At 37.4% G+C, this 25,316-nt stretch overlaps 1 protein-coding gene across 1 annotated transcript in view; it reads left to right on the plus strand.

Annotated features, from left to right (window-relative positions):
- The window catches only part of Dhc16F (Dynein heavy chain at 16F), an 83,765-nt gene that overhangs the window by 1,258 nt on the left and 57,191 nt on the right, over positions 1–25,316 (plus strand). Inside the window, exons 2-22 of the mRNA XM_087347470.1 lie at positions 128–212; positions 1,380–1,464; positions 1,884–2,061; positions 3,712–3,856; positions 4,431–4,670; positions 5,321–5,553; positions 6,460–6,640; positions 8,301–8,467; positions 9,401–9,627; positions 10,246–10,420; positions 11,436–11,565; positions 11,790–11,891; positions 12,047–12,196; positions 13,396–13,524; positions 16,257–16,514; positions 18,325–18,534; positions 19,453–19,665; positions 20,757–20,903; positions 21,740–21,916; positions 22,101–22,241; positions 23,277–23,423. Coding sequence (XP_087203596.1) covers positions 210–212; positions 1,380–1,464; positions 1,884–2,061; positions 3,712–3,856; positions 4,431–4,670; positions 5,321–5,553; positions 6,460–6,640; positions 8,301–8,467; positions 9,401–9,627; positions 10,246–10,420; positions 11,436–11,565; positions 11,790–11,891; positions 12,047–12,196; positions 13,396–13,524; positions 16,257–16,514; positions 18,325–18,534; positions 19,453–19,665; positions 20,757–20,903; positions 21,740–21,916; positions 22,101–22,241; positions 23,277–23,423 — 3,438 coding nt within the window. The 5' untranslated portion in view covers positions 128–209. The remainder of the gene's footprint in view (positions 1–127; positions 213–1,379; positions 1,465–1,883; positions 2,062–3,711; positions 3,857–4,430; positions 4,671–5,320; positions 5,554–6,459; positions 6,641–8,300; positions 8,468–9,400; positions 9,628–10,245; positions 10,421–11,435; positions 11,566–11,789; positions 11,892–12,046; positions 12,197–13,395; positions 13,525–16,256; positions 16,515–18,324; positions 18,535–19,452; positions 19,666–20,756; positions 20,904–21,739; positions 21,917–22,100; positions 22,242–23,276; positions 23,424–25,316) is intronic.

The raw sequence follows: 25,316 nt of genomic DNA on the forward strand, positions 1-25,316 counted from the left end.
TTAGCATATTTGTAAAAATAATTTCTCACGTTTAACTATTTATCAGTAAATCAACAATAAAAAAAAATATTCTATATGTTAAATGTTTAGCTATAAAATTACCTAGTTTCTTTTTAATTTCTTCCAGGCTGCACAATGCAATATCATTTCACATACCCCACAAAAAGATTTTAGAGCAGTTTGAAGTGAAGAAGAAAACTCCAGAAACAATGGTAATACCATAGTTTATAATTAGATTATTTTCAAAACCTTTCTGTCTGTGAAACTTGTTTTGTCACAGAAAATGCTAAGAAAAACGTCTGAAAGGAACATATCTGAATTTGATGGCATTTTAATACAGCACTAGTTACATTATTTGTAAGTTTCATTCTCTTTAATATGATATAATAATGGTTACTTTACTTGAGGGCTTAAGTTGCTCATAATATTTATGGTTTAAGTCCTTTTGATGGCTTTTGGTAAAAGTTATACACAGCACTACTGTTATGTATTACAATATGTAATTTTTATTAGCTAAGGCCCACTTCATTAATATAGACATGAATTTTTTGGTGTATCTGACGTATTGACCACCTCAAAGAAAAATGTCTTGGAAGAAAGCTCCTGGCACACATAAAATGCACACCCCCTTATACCCGAGGCTCTCTTCGTGAGGCATGCATGCATGTTATAAAATTTTGTGTCCATTCTGGATGATGAAAAATATTTTAATTGATTTCAGAAAACATGTTTTGTCAATGTCGCATGTGAATCACAATAGAAGTTAAACCTGATACTGAAACATTACTCAAGCAAAAGCTGTGTCATATGTGCACTAATGACCGATTTTTAAATTTGTTTGCAACAGCAGACTTCAATTAATAACATATTTAATGAATAAATATGAAGTTGTATTATACTACGCAACATTTATAATCCTGCTGTCTGCAAATTAATAAGGGAGGTTTGGATGTGGCCACAGGTGTGGAATTTTGCTGCAGATTATCTGATTTCTAACACACCAGACATAAATTAATTGTAGATTAGCGAAAATTATTTTTTTAAAATTTTACCTTACATTTATGAGAGTACTTCTTGACTTTGACACAGGGTCTTCGAGTCTTATTGTGGAAGAGGCTGAGTATTGCACAAAGTTCATTAATTTTGAGAAAATCACTAGTATAATGACAATATGTGCAAGTCTGCGCCATCACAAGTACTAGTCAGTCCTGTTTTGTTACCCTGCAATTCTGCCCTGTTACAGCACGTGGACTCATGTTATTCCATACAATTAGACAGCAGGCTACCATCGTGCATAAATGAAACATATCTTTTGATGTCATCTTGCATTACCCATTTTCATTGTCATCATTATTGTTATTGTTATTGTTCGTACGTAGGCTGGTTTTACTGAAAACCAAAACAGGCGAAGGAAGGATTTGTTTCCTGAATTAGAAGGCAGAAAATTGCATTATGGATCGAAAGGTATGCCTATTTAGATATAATGTTTTTCATACTTTGTTGCTTCTTATCTAAATGACAGATTTTTTTGTTTTGTTGAATTTGGTAAGTTCTGATATAAATGTAGTGTTGATTAATAATATAATTTTGTTTTGGGGTTCACAGATTTATTACCTTTGGTTTTAAACACAAGGCATTTGTGGAAAATTGTTTCTTTTTAAATTTTATACGGTTTCTTTACCAAAAGCAAGTAGTATTATTTAAGTTCAGTGTTGATGTACTGAAACATCTGATAGCATAGAAGAATGAACAAATTGGAGTCGACGCTAAAAGAAGACAGACTTAATAGAAATTACATGATTTATTAGTCTATATATTCATTGTGTTCTCAGTCCATAAAAGCTACAGGGTTGCCATGCCAATATCTGTTCCTGTGATTTCAGAAGACAAAACTAAAGGAAAAGAAGATACTTTAAAAAGAGTAAAGAGGAGATTACCACCAGATATTGCTGACCAAAAGGAATTAATTACACTCCTAAAGAATGATAATAAAATTGGTTTTCTCTACATGATTTATGCTGTGTCATGGGCCTCAGAGTTCTACACGCCGTATTGCCTTACGTATGTTAATTGATTCAACACTAATATATTAAAAAATTCTCAGTACAGACATCCATATATTTGTTTAAACACAGGTGGTGTTACCATTTATTACATCAGCGTGTAGCAACTGTCAGTATTTTCAATGATAGGTAACCATTTTATTGTGCATAAAAGATATCTAGGATTTATGGATATTACTCTTCTACAGGGTGTGCAGGACACTGTAACATTCCACCCACTCACCCAGCATATATTTATTTTATTACTAAATGAGTTAATGAAAAATATGAAATTTATACTTGAGGTGAAAAATGTGATTTCTGCATGGGGGGAAATATATATGCGTACGTTTCAATTTACATGATTCGGTACTGAACTTGGAATTTATTACTTTTCGTTTTAAAGTAAAGTACAGTTTGTCCCACTCTACGCCATGTAGGCGTTTGGGGTGAGAGGAGGTATAGCTCCTCCCTTCCTTGACCTCGGCACTAGATGGGGGTGAGTGGTCAGCATCACGCCCCGGCCGGCTTTACCCCTGGGAAAGTACCCTGGTACCCATTGTAGAGGAGGCTGGGTGGGCCCCAGAGCCGGTCTGGACGCAGAGGCTAGAGGAAAAATCCTCTGCCCCCGTCGGGGATCGAACCCCAGTCGTCCAGCCCGTAGCTAGTCACTATACTGACTGAGCTATCCCGGCTCATTTACTTTTCGTTTTATATTCTTCAAATAATTATGGGTTGTGTGACAGAGGGCAACCACTGTCAGTAATAATCAGTAATAACGGTCGTTCCGTACCCGATCAAATAAAATTTAATCGTCAACCACACAATTATGAATTTTTATGATACTTATTATACAGGTAGATATACATGAAGTAAAGGTTTTCCAAAAATTTTAATATTTTCACTGTGATTATGTCCCTAGATGTTAAATAATGAAATGTGGTAGTTTTAGGACGCAGCAGGCTTCCCTCTCACTTCCATCATTATAATTCTCTCTTGTTTTGGAGATGTGTGTTCAGGTTTTGTCACATGATGCTTTTTCTCAGTCGTCATTTCATAATGGTGTTGCATGACTTTTCAGCAGTGTTTTTGGTCAGCGTTCAAATGGGATGCAAATTGTTGTTCTCAGAATGCTCATAAATGATTGTTTCTGAAACTCCATTAATATTCAAATCGGCAATTTCAAATGCAGTCGTAGGTCTGTTGGATGGGATACAGGCCTTGATTTTGAAATTATTTGCTTGTGACTGCAGTGTGCGATACATCTTCATGAATAAACTTTTGACCTTACATGAAAGTGCACACCGTTCAGACATCTTGAATGAAGGCATGTCGTCTCCATGAACATTGCGGACAGGTACTGATGAATCAGCATTGGAAACTACATCGGTTATGAGAAATTTTGTGATACCAAGTTGGCCTGTTACTCCATTTGTTATCTGTAAAAGCAATGAAAATAATTGAATGCAATGCTAAAATTCTTACTTCTACTCCTAGGTGTTGGAAGCTTACAGCATTGAATTGTGATAGTTCCCATTATTTAATTTGAAGGATAAGAGTACAAAAAATGCAATCCTGGAATTCTTTGTTTGCATGTTGTATGGCAGAATTGGACGTAGTCCGTAGTCCGTTTGATTACAGTGACACAGTAAAAAATTCTGTCTTTCAGTGTTGTTCCGTTTGAGGAAATTGATAAGAGTAATTTTCTGACGATCAGTAGTCATGGAGTGACACAATACTATCCAGGTGATATGGTGTTCACACCTTTGGATGTCTGGGAGAAAGAGTATGACTGTTACTGCAAACTGATGAAGGTATTCTGTGAGCTCATTTATCTATTAACTAACTAACTAGATGGCTTACCGAACCCGAAGGTTCATCACCGAACTAACCAAAGCCCTCCACCGGACCCTGTCCTGGGCCAACAAAATCCAGTCTCCTTCGACTCCTATCTCCCATAGATCCCGCCTGAGATTATCCTCCCATCTACGTCTAGGTCTCCCCAGCAGTCTCTTTCCTTCAGGTTTCCCAACCAGTACCCGGTGCACACCTTTTGTCCCATCCATGCGCGCTACATGTCCCGCCCATCTCACTCTTCTCGACTTAATCACCCTCACAATACTGGGGGAGCAGTACAGATTTTTAAGCTCGTCATTGTGCAGTTTTCTCCACGCCCCATCGTCTTCTCTCCTAGGCCCTAAATATCCTCCTCAACACCCGATTCTCAAACACCTGCAATCTGTGTTCCTCCCTCTGAGTGAGAGACCATGTTTCGCACCCATACAAAACAACAGGCAAGATTATTGTTTTTATCTATTACGTTTGTTTTTAAATTGTCATTTTAGAATGATACATCAAGAAGCAACTGTAAGTGTTTTGATGTTTCAGATCAAGATATTCAAACAGTTTCGAATATGGAAGTGTTTTTATGTGTGGAGGAAAACTTGTATTTGGAGAAAGTTCCATTTTTCCCAGGAAGCTTTAGAACATAACCTTTTCATACTGAATCCAATATTACAGAAGGCACTTCTTAGTATCCAAGCTACCTGTTGTGAACATGTGGACATGTCATTCGCAGATGTTAGTAAAATTGAAGGAAATGCCTTTTTTGAATTTATACATACTCAGGTATGCATAGAATTTTTTTTCCTTTTTGTATTGTAAGTAAATACAGAAAGTCCCATAATGCAAAGTTCAAATACTTCACCTACATTCAGGGTCGATCATTACAAATAAAAAAATAAAGAATGGTCATTTTCACTATTTACAATATTGGACATTTGATGTTGTTATATTGCTGGTAATTATTATTAATTTATTACCAATGGTGTAGTTATTTGTGGAGGTAAATGAAGACCTGTGGGCCCAAAACTTTTTTTAAGTCGAATGTGAAGACATGAGTAGACAATTTTAAAGTTGTATAAAGATGTAAGACTTGAGGTTCTCACAGCGGTGAGTATGAAGATTTCTGTCTTCTGGGTTATTGCGCTGTGTAGTCTGGTCGATGTTAACCAACGTTTCAGAGGTCATACTGCCTCCGTCATCAGGGCGATCGCCCTGATGACGGAGGCAGTATGACCTCTGAAACGTTGGTTAACATCGACCAGACTACACAGCGCAATAACCCAGAAGACAGAAATCTTTGTATAAAGATGTTTAAAAATAATAATATGTTTTCTTCCATAATATGACACTTCATACGTAATTATGTTTTAAGGAGAAAGGTAACATCTTACATTTTAAAGTAATGTGTTCTGATCATGTGTCATTCCCTATAGATGAGAAAATTGGAGTTAGTTAGGGAGAGACTGGCTGAATTTCATTCATTTGCAAAAGAAGTGGTAAATAATGCTTGCCATGAAGCACTGTTAGCCGTCGGTTACACAACAGATGACAGTAATTTTCCTAAACAACAAACCAGGGTGTCTGGATTCACAGAGACTAAGGAAAGGGGAAAAATGCCTTACTTAGAACAAGCCAAGAAGAGGAAGTTTTGTTTTCGATTGACATGGTAAGCTTATTGCTCATGAAAGTTTGTCTTTCAGTTACATGTTTCAATATAGCCTACTTTGTGTTTTTGAGAAATGAGCATTCCTTCAGGGTCCAGTGTTTGACTGTTTGCTTTACTGTTACAATGAGATTTGTCACTTTACTTGGGAGATAGTTTTGTGTTTTTATTTTTAAATGGTGATGCTGCATTGTTCTGGGCTCATGTGTTTACAAATTGGAGGAAATAGCAGCTGATCTTTCGTTGAAGTGATATTGGCAGATTAGTTCATCACACTCAGAAATAAAAACAAGAGGCATCAAAACAACCACCGAACCATTAATTAGACACGATTTGTTTCTAGTACTTCAGAACTGAGTTTGGTTGCAATATTGTGACATGCAGACATATCCATGCATCAACACACAGAATTAGGTATTAATATGCAAGTATTGCATTCCTGATTACTCTGTGTTTGAAAGGCAAGGAAAACAATATCCCCACTGTTCCTCCCGTGGTTCATGTTGTGGTGTCTCTTTGTACTACCTGTTTTAGAAATATTGATCTGGCAGTGGAATTTATTTTATTTCTTGTTGTATATAGTTATGCTGTATACACTTATCACTGTTCTGTAAACACGACTCCTTACACAAAAATAAATTGAACAGTAGGCCTATATGTATTTATATCAGTGTACTCGATAGAAGAAAATGTTCACTCTTCTTACAGTTGCTCTTTCTCGGTGATGGACCCCATAAAAAGGTTGCAAGGGCCACATATGACCCACAAGCTGCAAGTTTCTGACACTTTCGTATGGAGACATCAACTTTTGTCCCCCAAATATTTGTAGTTTACCTTGTCTGTGGACAATGAGCAAAGAGTTTCTTGACCGAGTTGTAAACAGCATTTATTTTGTTTTTTTCCCATCAGTTTCATACGTTTGGTTGACTATATGATGCTCCATACACTTCGTATGTTGTTAAGGAATTCACTGGAGGATATGGTTGCTGCTTTATGCAAACATTATAATTTCTTATCTTCTGGAAAGTGCCTCCATGCTGTTGAAACATCTAAGAAATTAGAAGATCCAAGGCCTGCCAGTGCTCCTCAAGTAAGACTACCATGAAATGACGTTGTTGTATTGGTTTCTAGGCGTTTATTTGACAACTGCGTGAAGCTCATTTAAAGTCCTATTGCAAAAGTATGAATCCACTTTTGTTCCATATTTGATATTTGAAGCATGTGTTTTTGTATATTCTACAGAAAAAAAAATTCAAACAAGTTGTATGCACATTTCTTATAAAACATAACATTAAAAAGAAAATGAAGATTACAGAATTTCTCAGTTTCAGCTACATGTGTAGTGTGAGCTCTGCTTTATTTCTTTAGTGATTGTAATCATATGAGTACCTACATTATGTCATTATACATGCATTCTGTTATGAGCCGGGATAGCTCAGTCAGTATAGTAACTAGCTACGGGCTGGACGGCCGGGGTTCGATCCCCGACGGGGGCAGAGGATTTTTCCTCTAGCCTCTGCGTCCAGACCGGCTCTGGGGCCCACCCAGCCTCCTCTACAATGGGTACCGGGGTTCTTTCCCGGGGGTAAAGCCGGCCGGGGCGTGATGCTGACCACTCACCCCCCATCTAGTGCCGAGGTCAAGGAAGGGAGGAGCTATACCTCCTCTCACCCCAAACGCCTACATGGCGTATAGTGGGACAAACTTTACTTTACTTTTACATGCATTCTGTTGACTTTGCCATGCGAGGTACTGGAAATAATTTTTGGTAGATCTTTCGTTACTATAATCACATTGCTCCTAATGACGTGAAGTGAAAATTTGTATTTCAAAAATATTTTTAGTTTTGTGAACATGTAAATGTCACATAGGTTCAAGTCATATGAGTAGAGTGTATTTATTTTTCGGACAGAAATCACTTTAATGAAAGCGCTCTGTGAGAAGGAACATTCTAACTAAACTCGTCTTGTTTGGTCAAAGATTTATTTATTTTCATTGTACTGCCATAAACATTCCAAATCTTGTAGGTAGAACATGTTGTTGTTGTGGAGGAATAAATCCGTAAAGGAAAATTCCCTTGATATCAATATTGCAGAACAGCATAAGTTTAATGTTTCATTATTAAATTCACACTTTTGTGGGCATGGACTTCCCATTGGAAATCTTGGCATTTTGTTTCTGGGTCATACTGAATGACTCATTTTTTCATTGTTCACTATTTTTCAAAATAGTTGGGCTTTTCCAACAGTATTGCTGAAATATTTTAACAAAGTTCTTTTGTCCTCAAATTCTAACAGACAGGCACTGTGCCAATAAAACATTTGCTGCAACCACAGAAGAAATTGAATCCCAAAGAATAAATGACACAAAGAGGTTGAATCATGTAGTGACATAACCTATAATTGACTAAGGTGGCTTATATTTTTGTTTACTGAAGAGTCAGTGAGGTAATGAAAACAAATTGTTAATAGAAGTTGATAGTAGGTTTGAAATTCAAATTCTACAAGTATAAAATCAAGGTAATGAGAAATTTAAATGTTTTATGAAGTTGAATTGGTTATCAAATCTTTATTTTAGTTTTGATGTTGGTCTTGTGGGTAATAACATCATGCAGTCTCATGTGTATTCACCAGCATTTCATAGAAATGTACTTCCTCCAGCTTTAGCCAAACCCAGAAGACTAATATGATCACTTCACTGTCATGAGAACCTCAAATCTCAAAATTTGGTTTCACTTTTTTTTTCTTCAGTTGCCGATGTTTACCGTAGATGTCCTCATCAGTCCTGAGGAGCTTGGGCTTGATCCCTCTGAACAAGTGTTCATTGATAATTTTAAAACGTTAATGAATGAGTGGGATGAAACTATTACAAGAATAACAACTTTCCTGCCAGATCCATTTTTCAGTCCCTTTACAGTGTAAGTACACACTAATTCATAAATTCACAAACTGTGCTCTGAAACCCTGATCTGGCCCATAATAAATAATGTTGTAGCATCTGATGGTCATGTTTGTGTGGAATAATCAAAACTTTTTACAAGTATTTAAGTATATATAGAATTTACTTTCATTTCCCAGCAATATTTATAAATACTGTAGGCGTCCACTGTGTCCCTCTTCACCGAATTTCTGAAGATGATTCTCTAAATGTACGTGACAGTGGATGCTGTTGGAAGTATAGTTGATACACATGACATTTCAGGAATTGGTTAACCTCCCATCTACAGATGATTGGTTGTCGTTATACTGATTGATTTGTATTTTAAGATTAGTGGCATGAAACTAGGAAAGACTCGAGCTTCGTAAATACGGTACAGAACCTTTATCTAGCATCAAAAATTATGGTATAAGAGAAATCTGTAAGTTTTTTAAACTGTTGCATTGGCTGCATTGACAATAGTTTCTGGCTGATTTTGTTTGATTAGTGTGTAACTGTCCTTAGTTTTATGCTGATAGTCTTCTTCTTCTTGTAGCGTTATAACCCTATGTGGGTCTTAGCTTGTTCGACGATGTTGTATAATAATAAATGTCTGTTTTAATTTGTGCATAGTCGTACTGCGTAAATGGGATCTCTGGGATAAGATAACATTGACTATGTAATCAAGGAATAACATGGTTTCCGACAGGCAACAGTGAGCGAACTGTAGGACATCAGAAATGTGGATTGCACAAAAACTGCCTGTAGTTTGTTTATTATGCATATTTGATATAGTATTCTATTTGTATTGGATTCTCAAGAGACCCGCTGTTATGACAGGAAAGAAAGTTTTGAATTTTGTATATGATCAGGCTTTAATGCTGATTTTTCTTCTCTTTGTGAATATGATATTTACAAGATTGTTATATTTCAGACCAACGATTGGTGGAAGGACTGAAGAAAGGTTGTGTGGATATGGTCCAGATCTTAGCGTTATACTTAGAAAGGATGCCTACTTGGTCAGACTGAGAAGAAAAGTTATTAAGTTTCTTAACGTGAATTTTGAGGCTGCAGTTGCCTGCATCCAAAAATTTGAGTTTGTAAGACATTTCATCACAGAAAATGAGGAGAAAAGTCACGATTCTATTGAAAATGAAATGGGTACAGACATTTGTTTCTTAAGCAAGACATTTTTGGTTATTTTATAACATGAAGCCAACTGAAAATAATTTATAGTTTAGTGTTGTTTTGTGCAATTATGGCTCTTGTGTATGTTAATTAATTTTTTTAGAGGTGGTGGGGGTGGAGGCAAATTTGCAAATCTGATTTTCAGCTGCCAGAAGCAATTTATAACAGATATTTGATAAAAATATTCTGATTTATGACTTTGCTATTTATATGCTGTTGCTGTCCTTTAAAAGTTCATCACCTGGAAAGCCAAATTGTTTTTGTAGTGATCTTGTTACAAAACCAGTCTAAAATTAACATTGATTTTTAAATAAATTTACCATCCGTGTAAGGGAAGTCATTGATTTCAGTAGGTGGTATTCTGGGTTGTGATGCATGTAGGTGGTTACCGACGTTTATGACAAATATATCACCTCTATCTTCAGCGTTATAACCATTGAAACGTTTTCTTAATTTTTTTGAATCTGTACAGAGTAATTTTGTTCTGTTACTAAAGATATCAGATCTGTAGAACCTTTCATGCTTTGGAAAGAGATCTTTTTTATCTTCTGTGTTTTATATGATAATATGAACTATTTTATTACATTTCAGAAGTCGACACTTTCCGGGTGTTACTGACCAGATATCATCATGAATTGAATGCAATTGAACAAGTTGATGAAGAGCAAACTTTGGGTATACTGCATTTATGGTTTAACAGATTTAAAGAAGCTGTTCTTCCCTATCCAACTGAGCTTTTGTCTGTTGTTGAGCGTACTCTTTCACGGTAAGTACCGAAGAGTCTCTTTGTAACATTCTGATACTATTTAAAATGTTATAATTTCTTTTGACGACCAATAAGTAATTATTTATTTCTTAATGATTTGAGTTGAAGTGGAGAATATTTGGACCTATGAGGAGGGAAGGAGCTGACAGGAGGGTGGAGAAAACTATAATGAGGAGCTCCGTAGTTTGTACTCTTCACCAAATGCTGTTAGCATTTTCAGATCAATTTGAGGAATGTAAGATGACACACGTGGAAGGAAAAAGGATTTTGGTCAGAGAATTAAGGGAATAGGCCACATGGGAGATCTAGGCATAGGTGGGAGGATAATACTAAAATGGATCTTAGAGAAGTTCTGTGGGAGAATATGGATCGTATCCATGTGCCTGAAGGTAGGGAGCATTGACTTACTCTTGTGAACTTTGGTAACGAACCTTCAGGTCTTTCAGGACGCAGGGTATTTCATGATTAGCTGAGAAATTGTTAGATTCTCATGAAAGATTCTGCAGGATGATTTTAATTTTTATTTTATGTAGTAGTATTCAATACTTTTTTTGTTATTTCTATCTGACATGCAAATTACCAATTAAAACTGTTCTTCTTCAGATTCTTACTTTAGGTATGTGGATTATTTTTTCTGTTCTTATTAAACTAGCACAGGTCTTAAAGGCAAGAAATATACTGTGTTTAAACCTGGAGAATGCCATAGTTCTTGATAATTTGATTGGATATTTGGAAACTTTTTGAATACGATCTCATAAGAAAGTAGCATTTGAGGTTTTCACAGCGGTGAGTCTGAAGATGGCTGTCTTCTGGGTTGTTGCGCCATATAGTCTGGTAGAAGTTTACCGACGTTTCAGAGGTCCTTGCTGCCTCCATCAGGCAGCAGAAAACTTTCGGATTACATGGCGCAGCAACTCAGAAGACAGCCATCTTCTGATCTAATTATAATTGTTTTTTTTAATTATGTGTACATAGTAACTTAGAAAAGGAACGCTGTTTTTTTAAATACTTTCAGAATTGGGAAGGAAAAGATTAAGACTTTAATTGTGCAGGCTCAGAAGGCTCAGTCGTCTCTGGAAATGGATCCGGAAACAACACTCAGCTACGTCAATTATCTCAGTTTCCTGGAGAATGCTCCAAAAATGGTAAGGACAGAAGCCTTTATGTTAACATTAATAAATCTTTTATAGAGTCTATGGAAAATTCAGTAACATATGTTATGTCATTACATTAAATGTTTATTTATCACAGATGAATAATCAGCATGAGAGATATATGCAGGGTATTCCTAAAAGCTCTATACACACATTCAGTGCATGAAATGAGGACATTTTAGGGCAGAACCTTGAACAGTCATGTTTTATTTCAGGTTGATGATATGGAAAATGAAATGGACTATACAAGGGAGCTTTATAATATTATAGATGAATTTAAAGTTCCCTGTGCTGCAGAAGAACGAGAAATATTTTTGGTAATGTATATTTATCTATTTTTCATTTATTAATTTGTAATTTCTTAATATTACAAATTTTTATGAGGTGATTTACTTTAAATTCCTTCAAAACTTATGTTGATTTGAGTGTCACTTCTCTATAGCCTGGTTAATTGTGTTGTATTTCTTTTTAGCATTTTCAGGTAACTTTAACAGCTTTGAAAGATGCTGTTGATAAGAAAGTTAATGAGAAAACAAAAGTAATTGAAAAGTTTAATGTACAGCTTAACAAAGATATCACGGCTCTCCTTTTTGAGGTTGCAGACATTAAGGAAGAAGCCAGTGTAAGTTGTATGCAATTTATTATTTATAATATAAACGTAGGTAATATATTTTATGACAGTATACAAAATGTACTGAACACATCCTTCTTCTTGTGAATCCATCAGCATATATCTATACATGTTACAACTGATAGGTGAAATATTAATACAGTTGATCCCGGTTAATCGGGCCATCGGTTAATCAGCCATTTATTTGGGACAAATCTTAAAGAACAAACATTTTTAACTCGTTACGTGTAACTTCGCATAATTGGATTAGCCACTTAATTGGGCCAAAGTGTTCTAGTCCCGATGTGTCCCAATTAACCGGAATCCACTGTATATATAAAACATGTCTGAAAGCGTTACATTCTTTTTACAATTACTGTACAAAAGCATGTGATGAAAAGTTCTTTATGAGTACTGTGTTTGTATTTTATGTAGGACACTGTGGGGATTACATTTCTCAGTATTCTCAATAGGTAATCGGGTTTGGAAGTTCTTGTAGATTCGGTACATTTGTTTGTGTCTGTTTCAAGTATATTTATGGACACATATTATACGAGGCTCGTCCACAAAGTAAGTTTCCCTGGGGCCGTTTACAGAAACAAAACACAATTTCATGGAAATATTTATTGCAACAGATACAGCAAGTGTCCAGCTATTTTTCAACATATTCGCCACCGGAATTGAGACATTGGTCATACCGTGGGACCAACTTTTGAATACCTGTGTCGTAGAAGTCTGCCGCCTGGGATTGGAACCACTGTGTGACAACCATCTCCGCCTCTCTGTCATTCTCAAAACGCTGACGCTGACCGGACAGGAATTTCTTGAGGTGTAGGAAAAGATGGAAATCACTGGGAGCGAGGTCCGGGCTGTAGGGTGGATGATTAAACACCTCCCAGCTGAACTCCTGCAGGAGACTTGCTGTCCGTCGAGCCGTGTGCGGCCTAGCGTTATCATTGACCGCACTTCACAGTCGGCGGGAGCTGGAATAAGAACCTCCATCTTCAACAGCTGCAACGATGCTACTGTGAGAACGCGGGAGGTGCCGTTAGTGCATGCGCCATGCTACGTCATTGCTCTATCACGTACGCACAGTCGCTTCGTGCAACATAAGGTTTGCTAGCTGTGGGACGAGGGGGAAACTTACTTTTCGGACGCGCCTCGTAGCTGTCATTATATTATTGATAAATTTATTTGAAATGTTATTACAGCAGTCATGGCTAGTGGACATTACATCAAGTACAGAAGAAGTAAAAATTACTTTGGATGCTCTTCATGAACAGCTAGTTGAATGCCAGAAGAAAGCAGTGGAATATGGAAACTATCAGAAGTCATCTAAGGTATTAATTTTTCTCAAGTAATTCCTCGATTGTCAGGTTTATGTTTTTTCGAAAAAATATATTAATCGTAGTTAATTCAGTGAAATATATATTTGTTCCCATTCTGTTATTACTACACTGAGTAAGTTTGGGTAATGATAAAGAAATTATATATATATATCAGACTTTGGATGCCAGTGAGTGACAGTCTGCCGTACTTTAATAAGCCACATGTGATTTTATATTTTTACGCTACATCACAGTAGGAGGGCTTTTCTGCTTCTGTAGCTCTTGTCATAAGTTCCCATGCTAGTTGCAGTGACATCTATGTGTTGTGATTACGAAGAAGTTAATTTTTACAAACAATGATCTAGACCTGTGAGATGAATTGTAGGGCTCTGAAATGTAGAAAATAGAGCAGATCAGTTATATTGTGAACTTTCTTTTGTTTGGTAATGTACCTTGTAGTATTTGTCACCTTTTGGCTAACGAAAGTCATTATTAGAAGCTAAAAATAATAGGAATTTTCATGAAGATTTCTGTCTTCTGGGTTGTTGCGCTGTGTAGTCTGGTCGATGTTAACCAACGTTTCAGAGGTCATACTGCCTCCGTCATCAGAGTATGAAGATTTCTGTCTTCTGGGTTGTTGCGCTGTGTAGTCTGGTCGATGTTAACCAACGTTTCAGAGGTCATACTGCCTCCGTCATCAGAGTATGAAGATTTCTGTCTTCTGGGTTGTTGCGCTGTGTAGTCTGGTCGATGTTAACCAACGTTTCAGAGGTCATACTGCCTCCGTCATCAGAGTATGAAGATTTCTGTCTTCTGGGTTGTTGCGCTGTGTAGTCTGGTCGATGTTAACCAACGTTTCAGAGGTCATACTGCCTCCGTCATCAGAGTATGAAGATTTCTGTCTTCTGGGTTGTTGCGCTGTGTAGTCTGGTCGATGTTAACCAACGTTTCAGAGGTCATACTGCCTCCGTCATCAGAGTATGAAGATTTCTGTCTTCTGGGTTGTTGCGCTGTGTAGTCTGGTCGATGTTAACCAACGTTTCAGAGGTCATACTGCCTCCGTCATCAGAGTATGAAGATTTCTGTCTTCTGGGTTGTTGCGCTGTGTAGTCTGGTCGATGTTAACCAACGTTTCAGAGGTCATACTGCCTCCGTCATCAGAGTATGAAGATTTCTGTCTTCTGGGTTGTTGCGCTGTGTAGTCTGGTCGATGTTAACCAACGTTTCAGAGGTCATACTGCCTCCGTCATCAGAGTATGAAGATTTCTGTCTTCTGGGTTGTTGCGCTGTGTAGTCTGGTCGATGTTAACCAACGTTTCAGAGGTCATACTGCCTCCGTCATCAGAGTATGAAGATTTCTGTCTTCTGGGTTGTTGCGCTGTGTAGTCTGGTCGATGTTAACCAACGTTTCAGAGGTCATACTGCCTCCGTCATCAGAGTATGAAGATTTCTGTCTTCTGGGTTGCTGCGCTGTGTAGTCTGGTCGATGTTAACCAACGTTTCAGAGGTCATACTGCCTCCGTCATCAGAGTATGAAGATTTCCGTCTTCTGGGTTGTTGCGCTGTGTAGTCTGGTCGATGTTAACCAACGTTTCAGAGGTCATACTGCCTCCGTCATCAGAGTATGAGGATTTCTGTCTTCTGGGTTGCTGCGCTGTGTAGTCTGGTCGATGTTAACCAACGTTTCAGAGGTCATACTGCCTCCGTCATCAGAGTATGAAGATTTCCGTCTTCTGGGTTGTTGCGCTGTGTAGTCTGGTCGATGTTAACCAACGTTTCAGAGGTCATACTGCCTCCGTCATCAGAGTATGAGGATTTCTGTCTTCTGGGTTGTTGCGCTGTGTAGTCTGGTCGATGTTAACCAACGTTTCAGAGGTCATACTGCCTCCGTCATCAGAGTATGAGGATTTCTGTCTTCTGGGTTGTTGCGCTGTGTAGTCTGGTCGATGTTAACCAACGTTTCAGAGGTCATACTGCCTCCGTCATCAGAGTATGAAGATTTCCGTCTTCTGGGTTGTTGCGCTGTGTAGTCTGGTCGATGTTAACCAACGTTTCAGAGGTCATACTGCCTCCATCATCAGGGCGATGAGTATGAAGATTTCTGTCTTCTGGGTTCTTGCGCTGTGTAGTCTGGTCGATGTTAACCAACGTTTCAGAGGTCATACTGCCTCCATCATCAGGGCGATGAGTATGAAGATTTCTGTCTTCTGGGTTGTTGCGCTGTGTAGTCTGGTCGATGTTAACCAACGTTTCAGAGGTCATACTGCCTCCGTCATCAGAGTATGAAGATTTCTGTCTTCTGGGTTGTTGCGCTGTGTAGTCTGGTCGATGTTAACCAACGTTTCAGAGGTCATACTGCCTCCGTCATCAGGGCGATGACGGAGGCAGTATGACCTCTGAAACGTTGGTTAACATCGACCAGACTACACAGCGCAATAACCCAGAAGACAGAAATCTTCATAATCACCGCTGTGAGAACCTCAAGTCTTACACAGGAATTTTCATATTCTTAACTGTGTTTTGAACTAATTTGAATGCAGATAACAATTAGTATGGAAGTCTCTCTAGTGTATTCAAGAATTCCTTGGAGCAATAAATATTTATACAAAATGTAATCAAATATAGTTTCATTGTAGCTCGCTCCATCCATCCATCTGTAATTTTTTTGAAAATGGAATGTCACTGGAAAGTTAATTGGGTTTACATAATAAAAGGCTTTATTATTGAAGTCAGTTTCTTTTTAGGTTGCAGTTACTGAATTCGACATACTTGATGAGATTATGAAGGGTGTAAAGTTATGTCAGCTCCTCTGGGAAAGCATTGATTATTGGGGAAAGCAGGTAGAAGAGTGGACGACAGTGAACTTTAATCAGCTTGTTCCAGAAGATATGAACCTCATCACTGCTACGAATTTGAAAAACGTCCATCTGTTTGAGAAAGAATTACCGCCAAATCTTATAATACCAAAGTTAAAAAAAAATGTAGAAATATTGAAAGAGAAGGTAAGCGTTACTTCAACTATTCAAGTCTACTACACCATAAAAATTTTACTCTAGAGTAGAGTCTTTGCTGTTTGTTGACTTCAAGTAATTTTATGGCCAGAATTAAAGATATGTTATTATGCACAGTAAATAATTTACAGTTGTCTCAGAATTTGGGCTATCAGTTCCAGCAGAAGAAACAAAAGTCATGGCCCTTTTATGTAAACATCCTATTAGGATTAAAATTTAAATTAATAAGAAGAGTACTGGAGCATGTAAATACAATACCATTAACTATTAGGCAGCGTCGTATCATCAAAAGGTTAAGACATCAGATATATAAAAATTTCTACAAGCGACTGGAATAATGCATCAAGTTCACAAACCCTCTTTTGTACAGAAACATTAGACTTATTGAAATGTTTGAGCTTTTATGGTGGTGAGTCTGAAGATGACTGTCTTCTGGGTTGTAGCACCATGTTATCTGAGTTATTCATCACCCTGATGAAAGAGGCAGCAAGGACCTCTGAAATGTTGGTAAATTTGTACCAGACTACGTGATGTTACAATGTAGAAGACAGCCATCTTCTCAATGAAATTGGGCGTCTTCTGGGATGCTGTGTCGTGTAGTCATTTTCGTGCTTGCTGCCGTGAGTACGTGAAATCTCATTTGACTTTGTTTACAAAATTCGGTGTTGGAATATGGAAATGAAGCTTGAATGATCAGGAAAGCAGATGTAATAAGATTATTAGCATCCTGTATGAAATTCATGAGAACAGCAGGTTGTACAGTGTTGGTTAATAAATGAAATGAAAACATTTTAAAAGATTTATACAAATTACCAAACTAATTTGAAACATGGAAGAAGAATGGAAACAACGGAACATCAAAAAGGTTATAGTATAAAAGTGCAGTGGATGTGAATGTTGGGAGGAAGCTGAAGAAACTGCATGAAACTGTCAGGCCCCACCGTCTAGTATCTGACTTGATGGTAATGATGATGGCTGGAATTTTAGTCAGAACTTGTTGAGGGTTTTTATGGATTTTCTCAGTCCCTTAAAATATACCATTATAGTCTGTGAGATACCACACACTTGCCCATACGACCCGTCCCAGATTTTCATATTGAGTTGAAGCCATTTGTGAGGTACTTGTGAGTAGGTGTGTAGAATTCCTACATGATTACTATTTATTATTATTATTTAGTGTTCTGTCTGAGGACAGGTCCATATGAACAGGATCCTTCCATCCTTTTCTCGGACTGGGACCTGTTCATATACGTTCTTGGCAGATGATCCAGAAGTGGTTTGCCATTGCCTTCTTCTGTGTGTGAATGGAGTAATTGTTGGGATGCCACGGAGGAAAACTCCGTGTTGCCTAGACCACGGCCTTGCCCAACACAAGTTATAAATTCGGGCACCGCCGGCAATCGAACCCGAGACCCCAGGATTACAAGGCCAGCGTTCTAACCGCTAGACCACCGTGGCGGTCCTACATGATTACATGGTGTCACAAATTAGAAGATCACAATCTACATATTCAGTGCTGTGAAAACTTTAAATCTCATATGGAAATAATAATCTCTGTATAAGAAAATGTTACAAGTTCACATAAGTATACGATGAACCAGAATTTGTCTTTATATCTTAAACTACAACGTCAGACTGGAAATTGTGCCGAAGAAGCAGTATTAATAATACAACGTGAAGCGCTCGGCCTTCATTAGCCAATGAGCATTATGGACCTGAAGTATTCATACTTTTCTTTTCAGGCACACCATCACCTGCTTTAATAAATTTTTGACTGTCAGAACTCTGAACTTTGTTCCAGCTTCCTGTAATTACATACTTGCGAAACTCATCTTTAAGACAAAGGCATTGGATGCAGATAGAGAAAGTTCTAAACTACGAGTTTGAACCCGATGAAGTGATAACATTACACCTTCTGGAACAGATTGGTACATTTGCATATGGTGGAGAACTGCAGGAAATCTCAAGCCAGGCAACCTCGGAAGCAGCACTGGAAACATTACTGAAGAAGGTAACACAGTAAAATATTGATTATCTGGGGTATCGAAGGTTAGATGATGCATGAACAATGGAAAAGCACAGATAATACAAAGTATTTTGTTTGGTGCATTCACAAAACTTCAAAAAGCACTTTACTTTTCTTTATTTTGAACTAAGAATCAGATTGTAAAGGTTACTTGTTTTTGTGATGTGTTTAAATACCTTACGGCATTACTAATTTTCCTGATGGCCATACTGTATTTGAACTGACCCTTGTAGTTGAGTAAAGTGTCAATACACTGTAGCACCGTGCTGTGACGCACTTACTACTTTCTTATTTTTCTTCATTCTCATCCTCCCCACCCTCTACTTCTCCCTTTTGTTTTGCCATGTTTCCTTTTGTGTTGATTTAATGCAAGAAGGAATCTGTTCTCTTCACCAGCCGTCAGACGCACGTTACTCTACACAACATCTCTTGATAAATATAACGTCTGACTACAATAAACAACTTACCATGAAAATGGAAAGCTACAAACAGAACTACAGATCATTATAATACATTGCATCAAATATCTAATAGTTTTTAAAATATTTTAAATTTATAAAAACCTGAAGACGACGGTATTACCCGTTGAAACATGTCGTTTTAATAAAAGCGCTAAAAAAATATAATGTAAAATCGTATTTACGATTAAGAGCGCTAATATAATATTTTACACAACAAAATGTTTTAATATTATATAATTTTTACAACACCAATAAACTTCAAACGTTTGTGTATAGACTGTACAAAATAAATATATTTAATCAACACAAACATGACGCATATAAGATACAAATAGAATAAATGTTGACGTTTAAGTGGATTAGAGGATTATGTATACACAAAACTGCAGTGTTTTTAAATATATTTGAAGTATAATAATGTATTTGTCTTTCTCCGTACTAGGTGGAAGACAGTTGGGAATATCTTGAATTTACCATGATACCTCATCATAATTATAAATATGTACATATTTTGGGTGGAATTGAGGATATCCAGCAGGTTCTCGATGACTCTTTCATCAACATAAACACAGTTGCAAGTTCCAGACATGTCGGTCCCGTTAAGCCCCGAGTGGACGAATGGCTTCGCCAGCTTCATCTCTTCAGCAACACTCTTGTGAGTGGATAGAAATTGTAATATTTGAAGTTCTGTTACACTTAAATGCTATTTATTAGGCTGAAGAAAACCTTTATAGTGCTAAGACAAGAGAATTACTTTAGTTGATTTAGTTATAATCATCTACCATGTAAGACTTGAGGTTCTCACAGCGGTGAGTATGAAGATTTCCGTCTTCTGGGTTGTTGCGCTGTTGTAGTCTGGTTGATGTTAACCAACATTTCAGAGGTGATGAATATCACCCTGATGACGGAGGCAGTATGACCTCTGAAACGTTGGTTAACATCAACCAGACTACACAGCGCAACAACCCAGAAGACGGAAATCTTCATCGCCCTGATGATGGAGGCAGTATGACCTCTGAAACGTTGGTAAACATCGACCAGACTACACAGCGCAACAACCCAGATGACAGAAATCTTCATACTCTGATGACGGAGGCAGTATGACCTCTGAAACGTTGGTTAACATCGACCAGACTACACAGCGCAACAACCCAGAAGACAGAAATCTTCATACTCTGATGACGGAGGCAGTATGACCTCCGAAGCGTTGGTTAACATCGACCAGACTACACAGCGCAACAACCCAGAAGACAGAAATCTTCAATCATCTACCATGTTGCAATGAGAGTATTTCTTCTCATTAGGTCCTGTTTATGAACTTATGTTACTGAATCATTAACCTTTCAATGACATCTGATTTTTGTAGCATGCCAGTAGTTTTATCGCATGTCGCTGTCTGACATATATAGCACACCTAGTGCGATGGCAGCTCCAGCTTATATTTTTAATTGCTATGTTTGATGTAAAGTAATTATTTTGGTACAGAATCAAAGAGCAAATGGAAGCATAGCCACTTAGAAACATCGTTTATATTTCTGGAAAAAGTCGCAAGGTGTTTGAAATTTTAGTTTACGTCACCTGACTAATGCAATGCAACTATCAGAATGTAGATCTAGTCACAAGATTTGTTTGCAAAAAGTGCATTTAGATTTCTATAAGTTAAGGTGATGAGATTATGGTTGTAGCAGTGTTATGCGTATTACACAGTTATTTACAATTATTTATTTTAAATTTTATTACTTTGAGGATGAATGGTTGGCCTGTCAGCGCAGCTGGTTGTACCTTGAGCCTATATTCTTCGCTCCAGACATTCGAAGACAGCTACCAAATGAGTCAAAAATGTTTCTTACAGTTGACAAGTTTTTCAAAGCAATCATGCAGAAAACCGCCAAGGTAAGAATAATGAATTGGCGTATATCATGTTGCTTGTTTGTATGTATTATAATTTTATCATATCTTTCAACATTGTTCTGTTTTCCCACAGCTTCTTATCATAATTCTCCATTAATTTTACATTTTCAGCTGAATAAAGCATAGTATGAGAGTCAGATGTTAGGAATAAACAAAATACTATGAAATATGAATGATGTTGATGATTGTGATGATGACTAAAAACAAGTGAAGGTGATGATGAGACTGTAGTATTGGCAAGTGTGGAATTGCTATCAGAAAAAACATGATTTATTCTTAGATTAATTTATTCTGTATATATAATATACCGCCATGGTGGTCTAGCGGTCAGAACACTAGCCTTGTAAGCCTGGGGTCCCGGGTTCGATTCCCGGCAGTGCCGGAATTTATAACTTGTGTTGGGCAAGGCCGTGGTCTAGGCAACAAGGAGTTTTCCTCCGTGGCATCCCAACAATTACTCCATTCACACACAGAAGAAGGCAATGGCAAACCACTTCTGGATCATCTGCCAAGAACGTATATGAACAGGTCCCAGTCCGAGAAAAGGATGGAAGGATCCTGTTCATATGGACCTGTCGTCAGACAGAACACTACAAATAAATAAAAAATATATAATATAAATTACTGGATGTGGAGAATGGGTATGACAAAAATGCATGTCTTCGGAATCGTAACAGGATACAAAATGACAGGTCGTATATGATCTGAAGATGTCAGAGAAGAAATGAGAATTACAGATATCAGACAATGACAGAAAGATACCGGAATAAGTCTGTAGCCGACACACGGTTAATCAGTGATATATGTTTCTTTTTCAGGTTCCACGTGCAATGCACGCATGCACTGCTCCAGGTTTGTTAGAAATGTTTCAGAATAATAATGCTCTATTGGAACAGATAATGAAGTGCCTGGAAGCTTACTTTGAATCCAAGCGAGTCCAGTTTCCACGATTCTACTTCTTATCAAACGATGAACTTTTAAAAATTCTGGCACAGGTATAGCGCATATGTAAATTCTAATATGAATACAATACTGTTTTTTTAATGTAGTTATCTATCTCACATGTAATATATTAAAGCTTACATATTTTGTTTTGTGGCTCTTACTTTTAGGTATATATTGGTACAACATTAGAAATATTTTATTTGAACCATTTCTTATGTGATCTTCTTTTTTTAGATAAGGAATCCCCATGCTGTACAGCGTCATCTTCAAAAATGTTTTGACAGTATTGCAAAACTGGAGTTTGAAAAAGACACTCCATCTGACATTATAGCTGCTGTGATTTCTCCAGAAGGAGAAAGAGTCGGACTTGCAAAGGTAAGCAGAAGTAAAGTACGATATTTCGAGTTTTACTTCCCGTGAGGTAAGAAATGCCTGTCTGTTTGACGTCATCTTTCTGATTAAATTTTGATCTATCAGAGTAGTTTCATGGAACCTAGTATAAAGATAGTGTTAGTGAGGGTCACTATGAAATAATTATTTTAATTATTTCTAATCAACACCATCATGTTTGTAGGTACACAGATATTTAGCTGAAGTTTAAAGGTTTCTGACAGTGGTGCATTTTATTTATTTATTTAGTGTTCTGTCTGACGACAGGTCCATATGAACAGGATCCTTCCATCCTTTTCTCGGACTGGGACCTGTTCATATACGTTCTTGGCAGATGATCCAGAAGTGGTTTGCCATTGCCTTCTTCTGTGTGTGAATGGAGTAATTGTTGGGATGCCACGGAGGAAAACTCCGTGTTGCCTAGACCACGGCCTTGCCCAACACAAGTTATAAATTCGGGCACCACCGGGAATCGAACCCGAGACCCCCAGGATTACAAGGCCAGCGTTCTAACCGCTAGACCACCGTGGCTCTAGTGGTGCATTATAATACGTAAAATTTTTCTTCTGTACTTTGTACATCTTCTAAATTATAAAATTATAAAACTACAGCATTTTGAGAGGTGGTTTCTGCTTCTGTCTTTAGGTAAAAATTGGAGGAAATTGGACCCTCTGGTTGAGCTAGCCACAGACCTTAAAAAAGCATTGGTTGAAGAATATCTCAATGAAGATTTAAAGATGTAACAGTTGCTTTTTTCGTTACGTGCAGTGTAAATTTCAGCGTCTTTTTTCGGTCCATGAATGTGTGATGAAAAGGAATATCAGTCAGTGGACAAAAGTTTGATCTTGGAAGACAGAGACTGCAATGGGCATCTTCTGCTATAAAGTATAAACTTCAAAGAACTCTGCATTTAGGTGACTGTGGAGGATCTGAAAACTGTTGCCCCCCCCCCCTCGATTTTAGAAATATTGCTGTGGGCATGACCTTGAGATAATCTGATGTTAAATTAATTTTTTGTAGGTAATAAAGGCACGTGGCAGTGTTGAAGACTGGCTTGGTAAAGTGGAAGATTCAGTGTTTTTGTCATTGAAGAAACAAATGATGGGAGCAGTTAGTGATTATGACCAAAGTCCTTGCAAGAAGTGGATTCTGTCCTATCCATCTCAGGTATTTTCTCATAGAATCTATTCTGAACATTAAACTCTGAAATTATGCAATGTATGAGATCATTTGAAAGGCAGGAGATGCTGTATCAACCTTTATCATATGGTAATATGGGATTTGAACCCATGGGCTGCTGGGCTACTGGCAGGGCTTTAACTTCTGGATTAATGGTATTACAATACACAACCAGCTGGACCATGTGAGAGTTGCAACACATGGACAATAAGGATTAACTAACTAACTAGATGGCTTACCGAACCCGAAGGTTCATCACCGAATTAACCAAAGCCCTCCACCGGACCCTGTCCTGGGCCAACAAAATCCAGTTTCCTTCAACTCCTATCTCCCATAGATCCCGCCTGAGATTATCCTCCCATCTACGTCTAGGTCTCCCCAGCGGTCTCTTCCGTTCAGGTTTCCCAACCAGTAGCCGGTGCACACCTCTTGTCCCATCCATGCGCGCTACATGCCCCGCCCATCTCACTCTTCTCGACTTAATCACCCTCACAATACTGGGGGAGCAGTACAGATTTTTAAGCTCGTCATTGTGCAGTTTTCTCCACGCCCCATCGTCTTCCCTCTTAGGCCCAAATATCCTCCTCAACACCCGATTCTCAAACACCTGCAATCTGTGTTCCTCCCTCAGAGTGAGAGACCATGTTTCGCACCCATACAAAACAACAGGCAAGATTATTGTTTTGTATACTTTAATTTTCAGATTCTTAGAAATCATACGGGAAGACAAAATATTTTGAACTTAGAAGTAACAAGTATTTCCAGAATTTAATCTCCTCCTAACTTCCTCACAAGTATCATTTTGATTTGTTTTTGTTGTTCCAAAATATTTGAACTTTGTAACCCTTTCAAAGGATTTATCAGCCACCCTAAGATAATTTTGCCCGCCTGTCTTCTGATGACGAGATACTAACATGTACTTAGTTTTTTCTGAATTTACTTCCAGCCCCACTTGTCTACCAGCCTCTAGTAAAACTTCTGCGTTACAATAAGGATTAATGACATCAAAATTAAATTCATATAAAAATAATTTTGTAATTGTTATCTGTGCTAGCAGAGGGGCAGGATGATGTTAAATGCTGGCTTTTCAAATTTTTGCTAATTTTTAATGGACCCGAAACCAAACAGACTTTCACTTTATTTTTTTTCCACTCTTGCATCATCACAGGCAGGAAGTAATAAAATCACGAATTAAACAGACCAGCTCATAATTTCACAGGTTTTATTTAAACACTGCCTTTATTATAAATTATGGTTGCTGGGTTATGCCAAGCAGTTTTGTAGGTGATTACCAGCATTTCAGAGGAATGTTATCACCTCCATTTTGAGGTTAGATTCGAAAGACAGAGGCAATTTATGTCTCTGACACATTGGCAAGTACCTACAGGACTGCTCCATGTTTCCTTTACTGTGAAGCATCAAATCTTGTTTTCATTCTTTAATTTTGTACCTAACCGTTGTGGCAGTAAGTGTCCAGCACGTAATATTTCAGTAAGTAATGTTGTAATTACTGCTAGCGGCAAAAGACTGGTGAGATGTATGTATGTCAATACGTGGAGAGAACAAATGGACCAATCCTGTGAAAGTTTTTAGAAACTGTAGAATTGTTTGCAGCTAAGAAGCTTCTTTTAAATGCGCCATTAACATTTGTTATTATCCAGTAAATTAATTTAACAGACTATAAAATTCAGAGTAGATTTTTCTTGTTGATAATAATTAGCTTAATTGAAAATTACCCATCATATAAATTATTTGTACTGTCTTTTAAGTTCTAACTAAAATAATTTCATGTCCAAAAATGCATGATTAATTATTCCATTTAATGACTATACATTTTAGAGTAGATGTTTTAGACTGATAATCATTAATGCATATACAATA

Source organism: Zootermopsis nevadensis, unplaced genomic scaffold, assembly GCF_977971745.1.
Source record: "Zootermopsis nevadensis isolate Lab colony 2312 unplaced genomic scaffold, Znev_1.0 Znev_ptg000011l, whole genome shotgun sequence".
Classification (NCBI taxonomy): Eukaryota; Metazoa; Arthropoda; class Insecta; order Blattodea; family Termopsidae; genus Zootermopsis; species Zootermopsis nevadensis.